Here is a 17,989-nt window from a genome sequence, read left to right on the forward strand (position 1 = left end):
CAGGATTATAATAGTTTCTTTTTTTCTTCCATAACATTTTAACATATTATAGGTCAGGGGTCGCCAACCTTTTGGACTTCAGGGACCACCAAACTCATAATTTTAAATCCCAGGGACCACTAACCTGTTCTGTGGGTGTGGCCTAATTTGTGGGTGTGGCTTGGTGGTCATGTGACTGGCTGGGCATAGCATGTATGTAAATATAAATGTTTATATAAATATTGAATTGTTTATTAAAAAAGAAACTTTTACCCAAAATAAGGCAAAGCAGGCAGGCAGATTGAGTTGCTCACAGAATCACAGATTCATTCATAAATCTATCTATCTGCCATTGGCTAGCTCAGTCTGTCACATAAAATTTGCTTGCAAGCAAACCCACAAAATTAACTCACAACACACCATGTATGTAAATATTGAATTTTCTATAAAAAAAGAGCAACTTTTACCCAAAATCAGGCAAAGCAGGCAGGCAGATTGAGTTGCTCACAGAATCACAGATTCATTCAGAGATCTATCTATTTGCCATCGGCTTGCTCAGTCTCTCAAATTTGCTTGCAGTGAGTCTGCACTGAATAATAGAACCTTCAGTCCTAAAGGAGGTTTGGCTGTGCTTAAAAGCAGAGCCGAAGATCTAAAGACTAACTAGAAAGCAAGAAATCCAACCATTTTCTGCTTCCAAGCTAATCTAAATCTCCCGGCACATCAGAACAGATGATGGTCGGAAAAAGGAAAAATAGCAATTTAGCAGGCAAGTTTGCCGGGTAAGGAGTGAGTGGGTGGGGAGGGTTCATGTGGGCCATGTGGGCTGCGCAGCCTTGTGTTTCTGCGCAGCCTGGATTAATTGTTTTGGGGGGGTGCTCTGGGGGTGAGATTTCTCTGCGGCCCACCAAAGTTTTCTCACGGCCCACCAGTGGGCCGCAGCCCACCGGTTGGCGACTGCTGCTATAGGTAATATGAATCTATTTATGTGCATCAGATTATATTCCCATTAAACTGATAGTAATATTTTTCTTAAATGTTGTTGGATTAACCAAAATAAAGAATAATGCTTCCAAACTTCCATCACTTGGTTTAGCTGAAGTAGAAAGGATGAATATTCATGCCTAGAATTCTACCTGTTTGTTTTAATAGTCACAAACTGGACTATGTGTTCCAGCTTTTATGCACATTGATTCTTGGAAACCACTGGGGAATATAACATGAACCCCCTTTTTGAATTTCATGATAAAAAAGGTAAGATATAAATATGCCTCGCAAATAACTTACTGTGAATTGAATTTCACTCTGGGCCTTCATTCAAATTTAAATTCTACTTTGACCATTTTCTAAAAATAGCAGAAAGCTCCTGGCTAAATAAATTATATAACAGACATAATTTTGCTCTCTCTTTTCCAATCTATCTCCAGTTTGGCGCATTGCTGGCACCCTGCCATCAAAGGCTAAGGGACAGAGGACATGAGGAGGATGAATAAATGGGCAATGAACCTGTGTTAGTGTGTGATGGGAAATAGGGAGGGAGAAATGACAGTTGAGGAAGACCAGGATGCTTCAAACCAGTTCAGGCCAGCCTTCAAAGAAACTGAGATGTTGGGAAAGGAATGTCGATTGCTCCAAACACCGGCTGTTACCAAAACACCTAGACACCAGCTCAGTGGATGGCATTGGGCTGGACAAGTGGAGGGAGGGGGGAAATGGATCAATAGGAGAGGTTTGTATGTTTTCACATGGGAAATTCAGTTCTGACCTGACTACATGGCACCCAGCATCTTTTAGTAAAAGAACCTGTCACTTCAGCTAAATGGAATCGAGGATCATTCTTCCCTAAGGGATCGGACTGGGGCAGATCTGACCTTATAGTGTATATAATGCACTATAATGCAACAACCTACTACTCTTAAATAAACATTAGCCTAAATAAAAATAACTTAAAAGACTTGATCTCAGAAGTAATTAGGAAGAAACTACATATTATTCTACAGCATATATTATTCTACAGAACTATATATTATTCTACAACTGCATATTATTATTCTGCAGCAAATAAAAAGCATGTATTTAGTTTTCCTGTCACGTCACTGTTTGCTACTAACAAGAATGAAGAAAAATTTATCACTTTAAATACACTTTAAAATTTAAATATATATAAGGCTGCACTTAAGGACTAAGAAACTGACACATGTCAATTTCATGGTATGTCATGGTTATATTCAGCTAAAATAAATTTTATAATTTTTAATAAAATTATTTTATTGCAAGTTAAAGTCTTATTCCATTACCTTCCTTTCTATGCAGTCCAAGAACATTTAGAACATTAATATTCTATTTTATAGTATCACATTATGCTCATATAGCAAATAATGAGTCTCATTTTAATTACAATGTTAGTTATTTAATGCATCAGCCAGAATCTATCTGAAGCATTCTCTTTACATTCTTCTAGATCGGGGTGTCAAAGTGAGCCAGATCCATCCTGTGGGGTGCTTAGATCTGGCCCACAGGGTCACCCTGGAAACAGTGAGGGACTGGCCTGCAGTGTCTCTGCCAGTGAAAAGAAGAGCTTGGGAGGGCCACGTGCACCCCTCCCAAGCTCCACTTTTGCTGGTAGAGGGTTGCAGGAGGCCGTCCCAGCCAAAAACGGAGCACAGCTCTCACGAGCTGTTTTCATTGGCAGAGGAACGAAGCTGAAAACAGCTCGCGAGCCCGTTTTTGCTGGCAGAGTGCTCAGGTTACCACAGGCACCCCCAATAAAAAGATGTCTACCCCAGCCAACCAAGGTCAAACACAACCCTGATGCAGCCCTCAATGAAATCAAGTTTGACACCTCTGTTTTGGATTTCATCCTGCTATCTTCCACTTATCTCAGGAAGTTAGTTCTAAGCCAGTTTATTGCTCTCTAGTCAAGGTTCTCTGATGGAGAATTTTTTTAGCCTACATTTCATTCAGAATACTGATATGGTCCTTGATGGCTGACACCAACTTTTGCAGCCACAGTTTCAGTGTAGCATTCTCAGTAAAAAAATATCTGTTTATTGCAAAGAATTACTTCACAATTCTTTTCTAGGTGAGATATTCTGTTAGAATAACCATTTATATACTAAGCATGTTTGCCTTTTGTTTATGAAGTAAAATAATTGCGCAACCATCCTGAGGATAATGAATTTGAATATATGAATTTGATAATGAATTTGAATACCTTGGAGTCCTAGTGGACAATCACTTAAACATGAGTCAAAAAAGCTAACCCAATCCTTGGTTGTATAAACAGAGGCATAGAATCAAAATCATATGAAGTATTAGTACCACTTTATAAAGCCTTAGTAAGGCCACACCGGAATACTGCATACAGTTTTGGTCACCACATTACAAAAAAGATGTTGAGACTTTGGAAAAAGTGCAAAGAACAGCAACTAAGACGATTAAAGGCCTGGAGACTAAAACATGAAGAACGGTTGCAGGATTTGCATTTGGCTAGTCTAGAAAAAAGAAGGACTAGGGGGAATATGATAGTACTATTCCAGTACAGTATTTGACAGGCTACCACAAAGAGGAGGGCATTAATTTATTTTTCAAAGCACCAGAGGGCAGGACAAGAAATAATGATGAGGGAAGCAACCTGGAATTAAGGAGAAACTTCCTAACACTGAGGACAATTAACCAAATCCTTCAGAAGTTGTAGGTGCTTCATCACTGGAGGTTTTTAAGAAGTGACTGGACAGTCACTTGTCTGAAATGGTATAGGACCTCCTTTTTGAGCGGTGGCTGGATGAGAAGACCTCCAAGGTCCCTTCCAGCTCTATTCTGTTTGACTGAAATGGAAGTCTAATTAGCATTTCGTTTTCTTGAGCAAAAAGAAAAAAAGTAATCCATACTAGGGTTGGTCTGTGATGCAATAAACTCTACAGTACACAGCAAGAACAAGAATTCTCTTTCATATTTTAAGAACTTAAAAATGTTTTCAGGTTTGGTCTAACTCTAACTCTTCCAGATATGATTTGTTAAATTTCTTTACAAATTTTAAGAAATAATGGAAAATTGATTTCTCTCCAAAACCAATAACTAACCCTTCTTTCTGATGTGAACAATCTCTAAAAGTTGGTTCTTGAAAATATTCCATATTTTTGGCAGGATGAAAAGAATCACCTTTTCAAAATCATAAGCATCATGATTTATATATAAATAGGACTGCTTTGAACAGTAATAGTTTTGTTCATAGAAAGCAATTCTGTGAGTAGTAGAAAAAAATTGGACAAATGAAAATAAATTAGATTGAACAAAAATCTGTACTGTTCATTTAGTTACAGATGTATCACAGATGTATTCTCTGCTGCAGATGCAAGGTATTTTTTATAATACTCGTTTTCCTGATATCATACCCAAAAAGACTATAGTGATTATATTAAGAAGCAAAGAGGAAAATCTTGACATTGAACAGATATTATTGTTTTCTAGGGGCCTAGAGTTGACTAGTATATTGTCTACACAATACAGTAATTTTATAATGGTTCTAGTTTTATATTGATTTCATCTTTTATATTGATTTTAGGACTAGCTTGCCCGTTATAGATTTTATAGTTTTGACTACTTGTTATTTGAGTTTATTAGGACTTACCATGGCAGTTTTAATTATACCTTCATATATTTTGTATATTTTTTCCTCATTGTCATGTGATTTTTTTAAAAAATTATTATATTGTTCCATGGTAGTCTTTGTCCATAATAACATATAAGTTTCAAATTTCAAGAATCAGTACTAATTTTAGTTCAGAAAGAAATATACAAAATACATTTTATCTCTTGTGTTTATTTATAAATGAAAAACAATTTTATTCCAATTTCCTCCTAGCTTATGCATTTTAAAAAACTACTAGAATCCTGTAAGTTCTTCACTCCTTCTATATTAATATTTCTTCTGGAATACCAGATCCAAATTATCACATGGATTCTATTTTCTGAAGGAAAAAAATGACAGTATTTGCCTTTCTGATTTTCTGAAATATAAAAAGATTGTCATCATCAAAATACCATAATTCTCTCTGACAGTTATTTATTTTCATAGAAAATTGAGCAAGTGGGAAGGTTAAGTTATAGCTTACATATCTGGAAAATAATTTGATATTGTTGAGTAATTTATCTGAACAGAATCAATATATTTCAATAAAAAATATGTATTTGCTATTTTTATCTGCAAAGTCATGTAGTGCCTGGCATAAATAAGAGTGATGCATGTAAACATAATTTTGATTATAATAAAATTGGAATGCCATCTATTTCAGCTGTAGGAACCTAGAACAAAGATGCAAATGTTATTACATTTTATAAAACCAGCTAAAGAAAGTTCCACTTTTCCATACCTTGCATTGGCAAAGAGTGCATTCTGTGCCATGCTTGATCCAGGATGATCCAGTGAATCGGACTACATTAATTTCATCCAGACAAGTCTTGGTGATATCATTTTTAATGGTGTCAGCGTGACAAGGATCAATGACACAATGTGGGCAACACTCATTCTCAGGAAGTATGCTGAATTCACAGTGCATCTCAGGACAAGACAAAGGCCAGCAGTCAACCTCTCCCTGCTGTTAAAAAAAGCAGATCAAAAGTTATGATGTATGTTGTAATAATATGTATATACCTGAGTATGTATGTATTTATATACCATATGTATGAATAAAATCACTGTTATTGTTTGCTAATCCATGAAATATTGAAAGCCATCTGATTGCTGTCATGGGCTATGTGCTACGAACAGTCACTTAAGTCAGTGGTGGGATTCAATTTTTTTTATTACCAGTTCTGTGGGTGTGGCCAGGTGGTCATGTGACTGGGTGGGCATGGCTATGTGGTTTTTTCCCTTTCGCAGCACCCCCCATGCCCCATTTTTTTGCCTACTGGGCCTCAGGAAAATTTCCTGGTGAGGTAAGTACAACAACGGGGGGATCAGCTGTGCTGCATGATTTAGATGATTTCCTGCCTTCTAGCTAATCTAAATCCCGTGGCACAGCTGATCGTCGAAAATATAGGTTCAGCCAAACCGGTAGCATTTTTTTTTACTACCAGTTCAGCCAAACCAGTAGCATTTTTTTTTACTACCAGTTAGCCCAAACTGGGCCAAATAGGTAGAATACCACCACTGACTTAAGTTATTAATGAGACTTCCAGGGAAAATAGGGATAATTATACAAATTTTTCATGTTGTACACTTGTTTTGAGCCAGTTTACTCCCATAGAGACTATTATATATTTGAATTAGATCAGCACTTCAAAATATTTAAATTGAGCTTAGAATCAGGCTTATACATGGCTTCATGCAATAAACTGGAAATCTACGTTTAGTTCAAATCTATTTGATATTATCATGTTGTGATTTTCCATCAGTAACAGTCCTACTGAGACCCATAGAACTTATTTTTGACTAAAAACAAATTGTTTAGTATTCCAGCATATCCTATCCATTGTTCATTTGTAATATTTATGTGTTTGCAAGTGCTGAAACTGAATAATCAACATTAAACAATTAAAGGTCCATTTCAGAAACCATTGCTTAAATCACATTTAAGTACTGAATTATTGAATTATTGTTTTACTTTAGATTTTAATAGGCCTCAGTTATGCCTAACTTGATCTGAATTGCCCATTATCTTGGAGAACTTTTCCCTGTGTGCTGTAAAGCAATTTTAAGTCAAATATTTGCATTATATTTTAGTTATTTCATTTTTTTCCTTGCAACTATAATACCAATGCATTGCTTTGATGCCAAGATTCATGATGTCTATCTTCTACTACAGTGTGTACTTGTCACTTATCTGAAATTTTACTCAGGATAAACAACAGTTAAATTATTTATAACACTTTAATTGTGCCAGAGTCCATTTGAGAACAAAAAGTGAATAAATGAATAAATAAATAAAATACTGGGAAGACTTACGAAACATCGGCACTGTTGACAGTTTTGAACCCATGTATCCCCACTATTGTATACAATCTCCCCACTTTGATGTAAACATTGACTATTCAGCCTTGGATCACATTCAGGGCAGCAAAATAAATCAACAGTGGGATTTTCACAGTCACAGACCATCCGTCGGCACATTACATAGCCAGTCTGCCATTGTAAGAGATAATAAAATGTCACTTATGTTACATTACTATGTCATAAAAAATAAAGGAAAAACATTTTGCATTTTGCAGTAGTTTGCAGCATGAAAGTTAAAGACTTTTAAAAGCATATTTAATTTATAATAAGGATGACCTAAAGACAATATTATTTACAATTGGAAAAAATTATAGTGATTATCCCTACATAGAGCATTGAGTTAGGTAGACCATTCTTCTTCAGAATAATGTCCTAGTTATGCTATAAATTATAAGTCTGTTCATGTTAATCAGTGAATACTAATATCTCTCATGTAGCACATCAACCCCCTCTCCTAAAAAAAATATATCTGTTTTCAGCTCTTTCTCATTTCTTACTTTCTCACATTCCCACAGGATCTCCCTACTCACTTGGCAAGAGCAAATGGAGCATCTATCATTTTCCAACACCCAGATTTGTCCATTGTGTTTGATCTTCTCTTCATGGATACAGTCTCCTGTGCAGTTCTTTCCATGAGGGCATCGACAATCATAGCCTCCATCCAAATTAAAACAAATTGTGTCATTGGCACAGCTGTGCCTCCCAGTTCCACATTCATCAATATCTGTAGAAAAAGGAGGATGCATCTGCCATTGGTCAATAAAAGAATCTCTAGTAATTTTCAGTCAAAAGGCCTGAGTTCCATACTAACTTATAGCAAAAATCTATTTTATTGTAGTTAATTATAAGAGCAATTAAAATACATGAAAATAGCAATTGTTTAGTACTGTGTATCAGAAGGCAAGTCAAAGATGATAGTCTTCTATACAATGTTATATCAGGTCACATGTTGTTTTACTTAAATGTTTCAAAAGGTATTGAGCTGACAAATTCAAGTAGCTAAATAAAAGAAAAAGAAAAGAAAAAGAAAAGCAAGAAGGTTTGTCTAAACATCTTTTGCAAAGAATTAGAGGCTCTAAACATTTACACAAACGCTTGTTAGAAATAAGAAAGTGCTATGTATCAGTAAAATTCAATGTTCATATTTATTCATTAGAAAGTATCAAAAGTATGTCTAATTTACCATTTTGAATACATTATACACTTCAAAAATATTACCCTACTTTAATTAGAAGCAACAAAATTTGTTGGCAGCAATGAATATATAGATTGGGAGTATATCACTTAAAGGCTACAGAATTTCAATAAATGAATGTATCACTGAGTTATATTTATCTTGTTTTAGGACTACTGTGAAAAGTTCAAAAGGATTCACAGTTTTAAATACCACTTTTTTTTCAAAGATGTGAAGAACCAAACTTTATTCAAACTTTAGCCAATTATTGCTTTATGTGGCATATGTAACTATTTTCACTCCTGTGGCATTTAAAAAAGCATCTATTATACAAATCTTTGCAACTTCTGCCTCACAGATACTTTGAACAAAATAAATGAGGAGAAATGAATAAACACAGTGAAAATACTGCATATGTACACAATTTCTCAAACTATTAGGAGCTGCTTCTGTTATATACATATTTGTCTTTGATTTCTTTTTCTTCTGTGTTCACGTTCATTTTTGATCTTATGTTATAGGTACAAATGATTCCCCAGAATATACTTAATTTTACTAATACGAGCAAATGTATTATTATTAATTTAAAAAATGTGTACGATGACAAAGAATTGGTTCAGATGTGAAGAATGGTGTTCCTACAAAGAGACCATGCTTGTGAAGTCCCAATCAACTGATTCGCACAGTCCTACTAGTGTGTGTGTGTGTGTGTGTGTGTATTGTGTGTGTGTATATTAAATGCTTGTTTAAAAATATTGTAATAAATCACATGTTTAAATAATATTTTTAATAGCAAGGGTATTTTTCTAAGTTTTCAATGCATAGATTGAAATGACCAGGAACAGATAGATTTAATTTTTCACAGCTTCAGACACCATCATTGGCATTTATTTACCACTATTCATTGGTTACTATTTGACTGTAATCATGGCAAGTATTGGAATTCTTGCTTGATTGAAATCAGTGGGGAATATATTCAGTTGCAGGCATAATTTGGACATTTTTACTTATGATAAACACTTAGTTAAGAGATAATTGTAGATTGAAATGCTGCCAGTAAATTTAATAAAATGGATCTTAGAATGACTAGTTCTTATTGAAACAATTTAGCTCAGAATGCTTCTTAGCAAATTTTCCAGTTCAACTAGCAATAATTATTTTGACTTTTTATTCCTAATGTTATTATTCTTTATGAAATTTCATATTTGGTAGCAATTTTAGGGGCTTGAATTGAGACACAACAGTTTGCTTGCAATTGCTGTGTTATTGGAATGCTATTAGTGGGCATATTGATTCAGATGGATTGATTTTATCACATTATTGTTAACAAGTGATTTCAGATCAGTTGCTGAATGTCAAGAATATATCCATATAGTCTTTTTTATTTTGTAAGGGGAATTGAATATTTTAAGGAATAAAGGAGACAAAACATCACCCTGCATCTGATTTGCAGCAGTGAGTTGCCAATATCTATTGCTTGTCAATATTTGAATTATTATAAAATTTAGACAAAAGTTAATAATGGATACAAATAGTTCCTCCACATTATTTTCACAATTAAACACACACATATATTTTGTTGGTTTATTTGATGTAATTTGAACTTTTTATTATTCCTTTATTATTCCTTTTAAAGATTCCATTAATTTCTCAGAAAATAAGAATTTATTTTTTATTTCTCTTACACCATATATTAATAACTTTTTTATGACCTTTTATTTCCTAAATGTATTAATATTTCATAGAACCCTAGATGTTTCCATCTCTTCTGAGATATTTTTATTTTGTCAGCATTAAAAAAATATATTAAGCATGTTCAGAACATTACATCACATTGCTATGTATACTTAAAAAGATTGCTGTCTTAAAAACGATTCATATAGAACTAATGTAGATATCATGTTTGCCTTATAACCAGCTGAAAAATTAGTGAAGACAAATACATACAAGCTATCATAAAACACAAATACATATTTTCTCCAAATGGCTAGTACCCAATGTCAACTCACTAGGGAATTAGATTTGAGCAACAATTGCACATTAAGAATTATACTGTTCAAACGACTAAGATACAGCATTAGTAACCACATTGATTTAGTTATTTCAAGTTTATATATTAGAGATGTGTAAGTCAAAAATAATTTCACAGTGTTCCTTATTTTTTCTTTATTTTGCTTGCATTATGTTTTTTTTTTAGAAAAATGGCCAATGTTTTAAAGATAAGTTTTGCTCTTTTCTATTTTAAACAATATAATTGCCTCACAGCTTTATAAAGTTGTGTAGCATTGCAGCAGATAATGATACTTTCTTAGTCTAAAAGTGATGCTGAGTGTTCTGTCTTTTAAATTCCTAGCTGAATATAAAGACAGACCGGCATCTGTACAAAGGCTTCCATACAAAGTTTATTTGGTTCACAAGGCATCCTCAAATACAACTCATGGTTACATCGAGATTCAACTAATGTCCAATTCTTTGCACAGCTGACTTCATAGTGTAAAATTATAGTGATCTTTCATCCCATAATGATGGAGCAGAGAGGGTGAAATACCAGCACGATGCTGGGGTCCCAGCAAGAATAAAGGAAATTCCCCCAACCAAGGAAGGATCAATTCAGTGACCAATCAGGATTACAGATGTGACCACATGACATGAACTACATTTCCCATGATGCAATAACTACATTTACCATGAGGCATTCCCTTAAGGGGATAGCTCCCAATTCTAACTTAACTATCTCAATTCCCAATTACCTATATACTGTCTGGACAGCAAAAATAGATTGGAGCTTCCTCTTTATCTGCTCTGTCTCCAACGTTCCCAGAATATCTTTATGGCTTTGTAATACTTGAATAAAATCTCTATAAATCCAGTACCTCATACATAATTAGTGGATTAACTGAACAAAATGGCATTGTATACACTGGCTTACAAGTTCCGTTTAGATGCTACATAATCCCTCTATATTTGTTGGGAGATTACTGCATTAGAGCAATGTCTTCCACTTTCAACATGCCTACTGGCTTGATTATGGTTTTTGACTATGTGTTTGCTCAGGAAATGTGGATAAAGAGGACAGGTAGCCCTCAATTTACAACCATTCATTTAGCAATCATACAAAGTTACAACAGCACTGAAAAAAGTTTTTGCACTTATGACTGTCACAGCGATAGCACGATCATGTGATCAAACTGAGGCACTTAACCACATGCAAGTATTTATGACACTTGCAGCATCTGAGGTCATCTGAAAGCTTTCCAACCAGCTTCTGACAAGTAACCACATGATTCACTTAATAACTGCAGTGTTCATTTAACATTAACATGGGGCAAAAAAAGGTCATAAAATTGCATGCGATTCACTTAACATCTACCTTATTAAGCAAAAGAAATTTGGATCCCAATTATGGTCATAATTTGAGGACAACCTGCATATGATCAGGCAATTTCTGTACAATCATAATTTTATAGGTAGACTATATTAAAGGTATTGATTACTAGATTTTCAGCAAAGGAGAATATTTTTTTCTGAATAAAACCATTCTGTATTATGTTTTTGTTTTTGCTTTACATATTTAATATACTGTACATTTTAAATAAACCTTTTATTACCCTATAAACCTTTACCACCAGTAAAATAATATTATGCTGCTTTTACAATTTGTAGAAATTCTGCAAATAAGAAAAAAAAACTGTATAGCGGTATTGCAAACTTAGCTGTACAAAGATTAGGCACTATATAAATGGCAATTATTTAGTGGGCCTGTACTTGGTACTTCTAAGATATTGTTCTGAAATGAAACTTTAAAGTATATCTATGTAGAAGCTTTGTATTCTGCTTCTCAAGGAAGACTATACAGCACATTCTGTAATGAACTATTTAAATCAAGAAGAGGTAAGAAGAAAGAAAACCTCTTTCATTTTGGTAGCACTAAGATTTACATTTTCATTCAATCTTTACATATTAACTGTCTAAAATCTAAATATAATTAATCTTACAGGAGTAAAGAAATTTCTCTTTTCTTGGAAGGAAAAAGCTGTCTGATTGTATTATGGGAGAAGACCAGTTCATAAGGAGATGAGTCTTCCTAAGAAAGTAGACAATACCTGTTGGTATTCTAAATTTAGATTGCGCATCACAGGATAGAGTCTAGGAATGTAAGAAACCCATGAAAGCATCCATATTTTTTCAAATAAAATTTATTCCCAAGTACTTGACTAAAACTAGGATACAAAATACTTCCCCCTCTATAATTTTAGAATCTCTTCCTTCTCATCCATTTACCCAGTCCCAAACAGCTGCCAAAAGTCTACCCAATTTCATGGAATACGAATGTGCATGTGAACATCAAGTGATATTTCCAGTTATCTGATGAAGGCATACTGCTTATTCCATTTTGTTCAACATCCAGAATATCAAAGGAATATCTGTAATGTGCACAAAGTAGCTTAATTAAGCCTTGACTTTGCCTTGGTTTGTTATGAATATATATGTTTCAAAATTTATGATTCTCACTGTTTCACTCTATTATCTATTTGTATTTTTAAAGGCACTAGGAAGGGTGTCCCCAACCCTTGCCATGGCCCACTACCATGCCTTGTGTGGTATGCCTTGTGTGGAACCACCCTGCGGAAGTGGCGGGCAAGCACATGTGTGAGCACATTTTCATTTGTGTAAGCCCAACACTTGTTCAAATGGAAATGCATGTGCATGCACTCTTGGCCATCACTTGCACAGAACCATCTCCTCTCCTCTTCCCACCCTCTGGTCCACAAAGGCAGAATCTTGGGGAACTCTGCATTAGAAAATGCTCTTAAAGGGAGCAGGGATAGGGTAGGGATATTTCTCTCACACACACCCCGAAAAATTCCTTACATGAATTTTCTACTTAGTTTAAGATTAAGACTGAATTGAGGTCATTTATTCTTTCCACGATATCCCACATTTCAAGAAGGCTCTAAGTCTTCCCAAAATATTTTAGGGAAAGCAGATGTTGCAGAAAGAGCAAAGAAATTAAAAGCTCTTTTGAGGTGACATGGAAAGAGGTGAAAGAAAAGTATTTTATGTGTATTGATGTGCTATTGATTTTTTCCTGAAGTAAATTGCAATGGGTCAGATTGCTGAAATAATGCTCAGTTCCAGATAACCCCAGTTTTGTGGGGATATAAATTGCAATAAAGATAATATTTGTTTGCTATTCTATTCCCTTTATAAGTTCTCTGGGCTCAACACAATTAATTCTTAGCCTAAATCAAGACAATTAGTATCACTCAAACACAATTTCATAGGAATATCAAATGAAGTATGATGCCCCTTTACCGACCTTCACATGATTCTCCACTAGATGAAAACATGCCATTATCGTGGTAACCATCCCTGCACTCACAGTGGTACCATCCAGGTAGGTTAATACAGGTGGCACGGCTGTCACACTGAACAAAGCCATCTGAACATTCATCAATATCTGCTCAATAAATAGAAAACAACATAAACCATAGTATCAGTCCACAGAAATGGCTGTTGTTTGTGGACACATAAAAGAAATTGATACACAAAAAACATTTACGTTCTATAAAATGACATAAAAGGAACTGAAGTATCTTTTTTCAAAGATGCAAGATGAGAAATAAATGTGAATCATGAACAAAATAACGCCATTAAAATACTCAATATTGTTGAAACATTTCTAATTTAGTCAATGAAGATAAATGAGAAGCATATTTTGTGTGTTACTGCCCATAGCAAGCAGAAAAAGTCATTCCATCCGGAAGGTTATTTCTAACTATTATCTCTTCCCCTATGTCTTACACTATCTTTTCAGAGAAGAAAAAGGACATATTTATCTCTTCATTTAACCCTAAATCCAAATACCAATTTCTTTCAGCTCTCCTCCTATATCATTTCATTTATTTCAATCTATTTATTACACATATTCTATTAATTATTCCATTCATATTTAAACCAAAATAAAAAATAAAAAGGAAAATCAGCATTCCAATCCTCAAAGTATTTCAATATATTTGATAAACATATTCCATATATTTATTGTATTTACCTCTTAAAAATAAATGAAGAGAACATTGCCAAAAAATAACAATTCTATTATCCATCTTATATGTCCCCATTTCACAACTACAAATTTATCTATATTATTCCCCAGCACCTTGCAGAATCCCCTCTCCCAGTATCATTCAACCATTATCTCTGTGTAAGAAATTTACCCCCATTTTATAAAAATTCCCATATTCCTTTGTTCCCAAATCCTGTTTCTTTCCCCTTCTTTCCCCTAACATTTCCCCCTCTATTATTTCACTCCAGTTTTTAACCCCCTCTCTATTTTTAGCTACCTTCCGCCCTTCGAATTTCTGCTGATTCTTTCCCCTTTTTTTTATTTCCGGATATTTTCCTCTTTATTCAATCTCCCAGACCTCCAATATTTATTCTCAATTCTTTTTCTCTTTCCTTCTGGATTCCTTTGTTCTCGATGGTGATTAAAGATGGCCCCTTCTGAAATTTGCTCCACCTCTTCTTCTGTACTTTGTCTTTGTTGTTCATACTCTGCAATTGCTTCTTCAAAAAAAAAAAATTAAAAACGAAGCCCAAAGTTTCACCTCTTTCTTGTAAGGTTTCCTTAATGTTTCCAAGTTCCATTTTTAGCGTCTGAAGAGATATCACCATTTAACAATTTTCTATTTAATCCAGTTAGTGTCTTTAAAGTTAATTTCTAACAGTCCGCTTTTGTTTCCTTCCTCTCAACTTTTAGTCCTCAGCTAGTCCAATACCAAGTCCATAACAGAATCAACAATTAATCCAAGGGCAGAATTTTCCTGTGCCTTTCTTTACTTCAATATTTCAATTTTCCAGAACTCTTATTTTATTGTATCAATTTTCCTTATATTTTTAAGAAACAGAGTCTTTTTTAAAAAAAAGTCAAGTTAAATTTAACTCAGATGGCACTCTTTGTTCTAACAAATCCTCACCTCCTCTTTTCTTTTCCTTCCCAATTATTCAGAGCTTTTCAAACCACAATCTTCCAAAAAGATCATATCCAATTAATATAAGTTTCCTCTTTAGCGATCTATAGTTCAGCTTGAATTAGTGCTTATATAATGAAGAAAAATGCCAAGGCTTCTTTAGCTGAGTATACTGTCAATCTGGCACAATGCCAAGAGTTAGTACAAACTAATGGTGTGAACAAAATTGTAAAGATGTTTGTTTTAAAGTCAGGAGAAAAAAAAATCAGCTCTGCTTGAAACTGGCAACTATAAAATTGCAAAGAAACTGCTGGAATCCTGACAGAAACATTATTTCAAAATAGTTGAGTCTGTTATATTTCATTGCCACAAATGAAAATAAACTGTAAACAAACTCTCAGTACTCATGAGGTTCCTGGAAGGATTTATTTTCTGCAATATTTAACAGTAGATACATTTATTTATTTACTGCCAAAAACGGTGGTCTCTCAGAGATTAGTACTCTAAAGATTTTTCCTCCAATGTATCTTCAGCAGCATTTGACTATAGAAAATAAGTATTAAAATTTACAGGCTTCATTGACATCAACATAGGTTACATTGCCTTTAAGTGAATTCCAATTAAGTTTGCTCATAGTTTCGCTGAGAATTTATATTCTGCCATTCTATACAGGAAGGTAGGTAGGTAGGTAGGTAGGAAGGAAGGAAGGAAGGAAGGAAGCAAGGAAGGAAGGAAGGAAGGAAATGTAGTCAAACATTAAGAATATAGGTTATGACCATTCATTTAACACTGGTTCAAAGTTAACAGCCTCGGGAAAAGTGACTTGCAATCAGCCATCAGTCACATGATCACATTTTGAGCATTTGGCACCTGGTTTGCATTTACAAAGTTTGAAGTGACTTACAATCACGATTTACAATCTTCATGATTTACAATCTTCCAGCCAATTTCCAACAAGCAAAGTCAGTTGGAAAGCTGTGTTCACACAACAACTGCATTTAATGACCATGTGATTTGCTTAACAACTGTGGTAAAAATGGTAATGATGACTGATTTAATGACTGCATTGCTTAGCAATTGAAATTTCAGTCCCAATTGTGGTTGTAAGCTGAGGACAACTATAGACCAGGAAGAACCTAACCTAATTGTGTGATTATACAAGCAAAATTAAATCTTAACAACCTATCTGCAAATTGACCCATAGTTGCATTGACTGGTTTTGCCTTGTTACTAATCTCCAACAGTTTACATTCCTGAAATATTCATAGCCAAGTCTTTCTCTAAATCAGGATTTAAGATTGAATTACAGGAATGAAATTAAAATTTTATGGATAACACTGTTTGTTGGATTTTATGGATAACACTTTAGTTTGTTGGATTTTATTTTTCCTTTTTTGAGGAGGACTTAACCATGAAAATTATACATTTAAAACATCTGATCAGAGATGGTATTCAGCAGGTTCTGACCACTTCTGGAGAACCGGTAGAGGAAATTTTGAGTAGTTCAGAGAACTGACAAATACCACCTCTGTCTGGTCCCGCTCCCATCTATTCTCTGAGTTTTTTGTTGCCCGGCACAGGAGAACGGAGTTGGAAAGCAAGTTAGTGGGGTGGGGAGGGAATGGGATTTTGCAGTAACCTTCCCCCAGGAGTGGGGAGGAAATGGAGATTTTACAGAATCCTTCCCCTTGGTGGGAATGGAGATTTTACAGAATCCTTCCCCTGCTACACTCACCAAGCCACACCCACCAAGCCATGCCACGCCCAACAAGCCACACCCACAGAACTGGTAATAAAAAAATTTGAATCCCACCACTGCATCTGATGTACCCATACATTCCCTTTGGAGTAAGAAGCATTATGTAAAAAGTGCAGAAAAGCAAAACAAATACTAAATGAAAATAAGCCATGAGATATGCAAAACAAACAAAAATCTAGATAAACCTAATGTATACCCATACAATATACTACACCTCTTCATATCTTTTCCTTTGCAAAGCATTTTTGCTTCCACCAGGTCCATATATCATTTCAACATTGCTTTTTGTCCTCTAATTTTTTCACCTTTCTCTTTTTTGGGAAACTCAACTGCACTGGCCACATTTCTCTCAGTCTTCCTCTTCCTCTTGCTTTATTCACTCTTCCTTCCTTCCTGTTGAAAGCAAATATTCTACAAAAACTAGGAAGCACATAGAAATCCAACTATCTAAGGATGCTGGGTTTGGTTAAACCATCCCCCATATACGCTTAGGGATACTTTATTCTAAATATAGGAACTGCTGCTTCCTTTAAAATGAGAAAGGAGAAATGAAAGAGGGACATGTAAGAATGTTAATCACATTATTCATTGTATTTTCTTTAATTATATAATGGACTATAAATCATAAGTGAAAGTGCTTGGAGTGAATTATGAGGTCATTCTTTATGCTTTTCCCAGTAGAACAAAATATAATATATTGCTCAACTGCTGCTAAAATTCATGTTTTATTTATGTCACATGTATATTTAAGAACTAGTCAACCCAAATATAGCAGCAGCACACAGAAAAAACTGCCATGAGACATAACCAAGACCTTCTTCTTCCTATATTTGAAGAGGAGCAGACTTTCCTGTTCCAGAGGATTTGGGCCATTAAATTATGCAGGGATGATAGGAAGGGATAAGAAGAAAGCTACTGGGTCCAAGGCACTTATGCTCTTAATGGACATTTGATTTTCATATTCAGATCTAGCATTGTCCTTCTCAATATGAAAGAAAACCCTCTCTAAAGCTCATAAATACTAGTAGAGATTTTCAGAATAGGAATACTTATTTATAGGAGAAGAAAGTATCCCCCACTGCCATGGGGGACAATGGGAAGGCCTCTTTCAT

At 34.6% G+C, this 17,989-nt stretch overlaps 1 protein-coding gene across 2 annotated transcripts in view; it reads right to left on the reverse strand.

The window, feature by feature from the left end:
* The window catches only part of NELL2 (neural EGFL like 2), a 103,646-nt gene that overhangs the window by 1,349 nt on the left and 84,308 nt on the right, over nucleotides 1–17,989 (reverse strand). Inside the window, exons 16-19 of one of the 2 annotated variants that reach the window (XM_026667843.2) lie at nucleotides 13,468–13,608; nucleotides 7,504–7,697; nucleotides 6,926–7,102; nucleotides 5,352–5,576 (exon numbers count right to left, since the gene is read on the reverse strand). In XM_026667843.2, coding sequence (XP_026523628.1) covers nucleotides 5,352–5,576; nucleotides 6,926–7,102; nucleotides 7,504–7,697; nucleotides 13,468–13,608 — 737 coding nt within the window. The remainder of the gene's footprint in view (nucleotides 1–5,351; nucleotides 5,577–6,925; nucleotides 7,103–7,503; nucleotides 7,698–13,467; nucleotides 13,609–17,989) is intronic. The other variant, XM_087967921.1, reaches the window with a different exon arrangement.

The sequence above is a fragment of the Notechis scutatus genome, chromosome 6 (assembly GCF_049901735.1).
Source record: "Notechis scutatus isolate UNSWTSFEM ecotype Mainland chromosome 6, rNotScu1.2, whole genome shotgun sequence".
Taxonomy (NCBI): Eukaryota; Metazoa; Chordata; class Lepidosauria; order Squamata; family Elapidae; genus Notechis; species Notechis scutatus.